The 1,054-nt window shown below is 34.9% G+C and overlaps 1 protein-coding gene across 1 annotated transcript in view; it reads right to left on the bottom strand.

Moving 5' to 3' along the window:
• Nucleotides 1–252: 252 nt before the first annotated feature.
• The window catches only part of LOC104509046 (lipid phosphate phosphohydrolase 1-like), a gene marked incomplete at its 3' end in the record, with an annotated part of 4,259 nt that continues 3,457 nt past the window's right edge, over nucleotides 253–1,054 (bottom strand). The window contains exon 3 of the mRNA XM_010150855.1: nucleotides 253–533. Coding sequence (XP_010149157.1) covers nucleotides 253–533 — 281 coding nt within the window. The remainder of the gene's footprint in view (nucleotides 534–1,054) is intronic.

The following is a 1,054-nucleotide window of genomic DNA, read 5'->3' as shown; positions in this document are numbered from 1 at the left end:
CATCCCTTCCCTCCAGCGTGTCAATACATCTTGTAACCAACCAGAAATACACCATAATTTATGCATTTTTCTGTACATCAACAACACAAGTTTCCACAAATCAGGAAAAAAGTGTCTACACAGGTTTCCAAGTTGAAAATTCATTACAAGAAATTTATTCTAGGAGAAGCACAAAAACCCACAAGTAGCAATATTAAACTCATCATCCCAAGTTAATGAACAAGTCTTCAAACCAGGGTTAGTTGGACTCACCTTCCCTCATTGATTTTTGCTTTGTCTCCTTGACAAGAGAAGTTCTCAATGTAACCTAGACTGCAGTTGATTCGTGCCCAGTCGGGCTGGCACACAGCGAGGAAGTGAGGACGCAGTCTACCTATGGAGTACTTGGCAATGTCCGTCAACGACTGGCTAGCAGCTGCTCCAAAGATGAAGGTCCCAATGGCTTTGTAGATAGTGGCTATGTAGTTATTTCTGACAAATGAATTTGAGTGCAAATGATTATAAAAAACAGAGAGAGTCTCTCCTAGGATTATCTGAAAGACAAATAAGGACAACAGTTAAAAAACATAATCACTCAAAGAAAGATATTACTCTATTGTTAATACTCAGACATGTAGTTTCAGAAATTATTTTTTTCATAAACATGACAAATTTAAATTTTCCAAGAGTCAGCAGTAACCATGGCCAAACTTTGAATACTTTTATGTAGAAGAAAAACACCTTTAGCTTAATCTGCTTCACGTTAAACTTAATAAATATCCTTAAAATCAGTAATACTAAAACAAAGCCTTCTTAGAGTAAAATTTATACATATTACTTGTCATGGCTCTAACTAGAAACATTTTTTCCACTATTACATTTTATTGTACACTGTCTTCTTCAGCTAAACTTCTGCTGAGCAAAATTTTTCTATTTCATCTAAGTTAGGTTTTTCGTGAAGCCAGAAACTATTCTTAACTCTAAGACTTCATTTAGATTTTATTTCAGGTGTGAAAGGCCAGTTATTTAAACGAAGAAATTTCCTATTCCTCAGGAAAATTAAATCTTACGGAGA

Source organism: Eurypyga helias, unplaced genomic scaffold, assembly GCF_000690775.1.
Source record: "Eurypyga helias isolate BGI_N326 unplaced genomic scaffold, ASM69077v1 scaffold51344, whole genome shotgun sequence".
Lineage (NCBI taxonomy): Eukaryota > Metazoa > Chordata > Aves > Eurypygiformes > Eurypygidae > Eurypyga > Eurypyga helias.
This window is presented reverse-complemented; position numbering and strand designations above follow the sequence as displayed.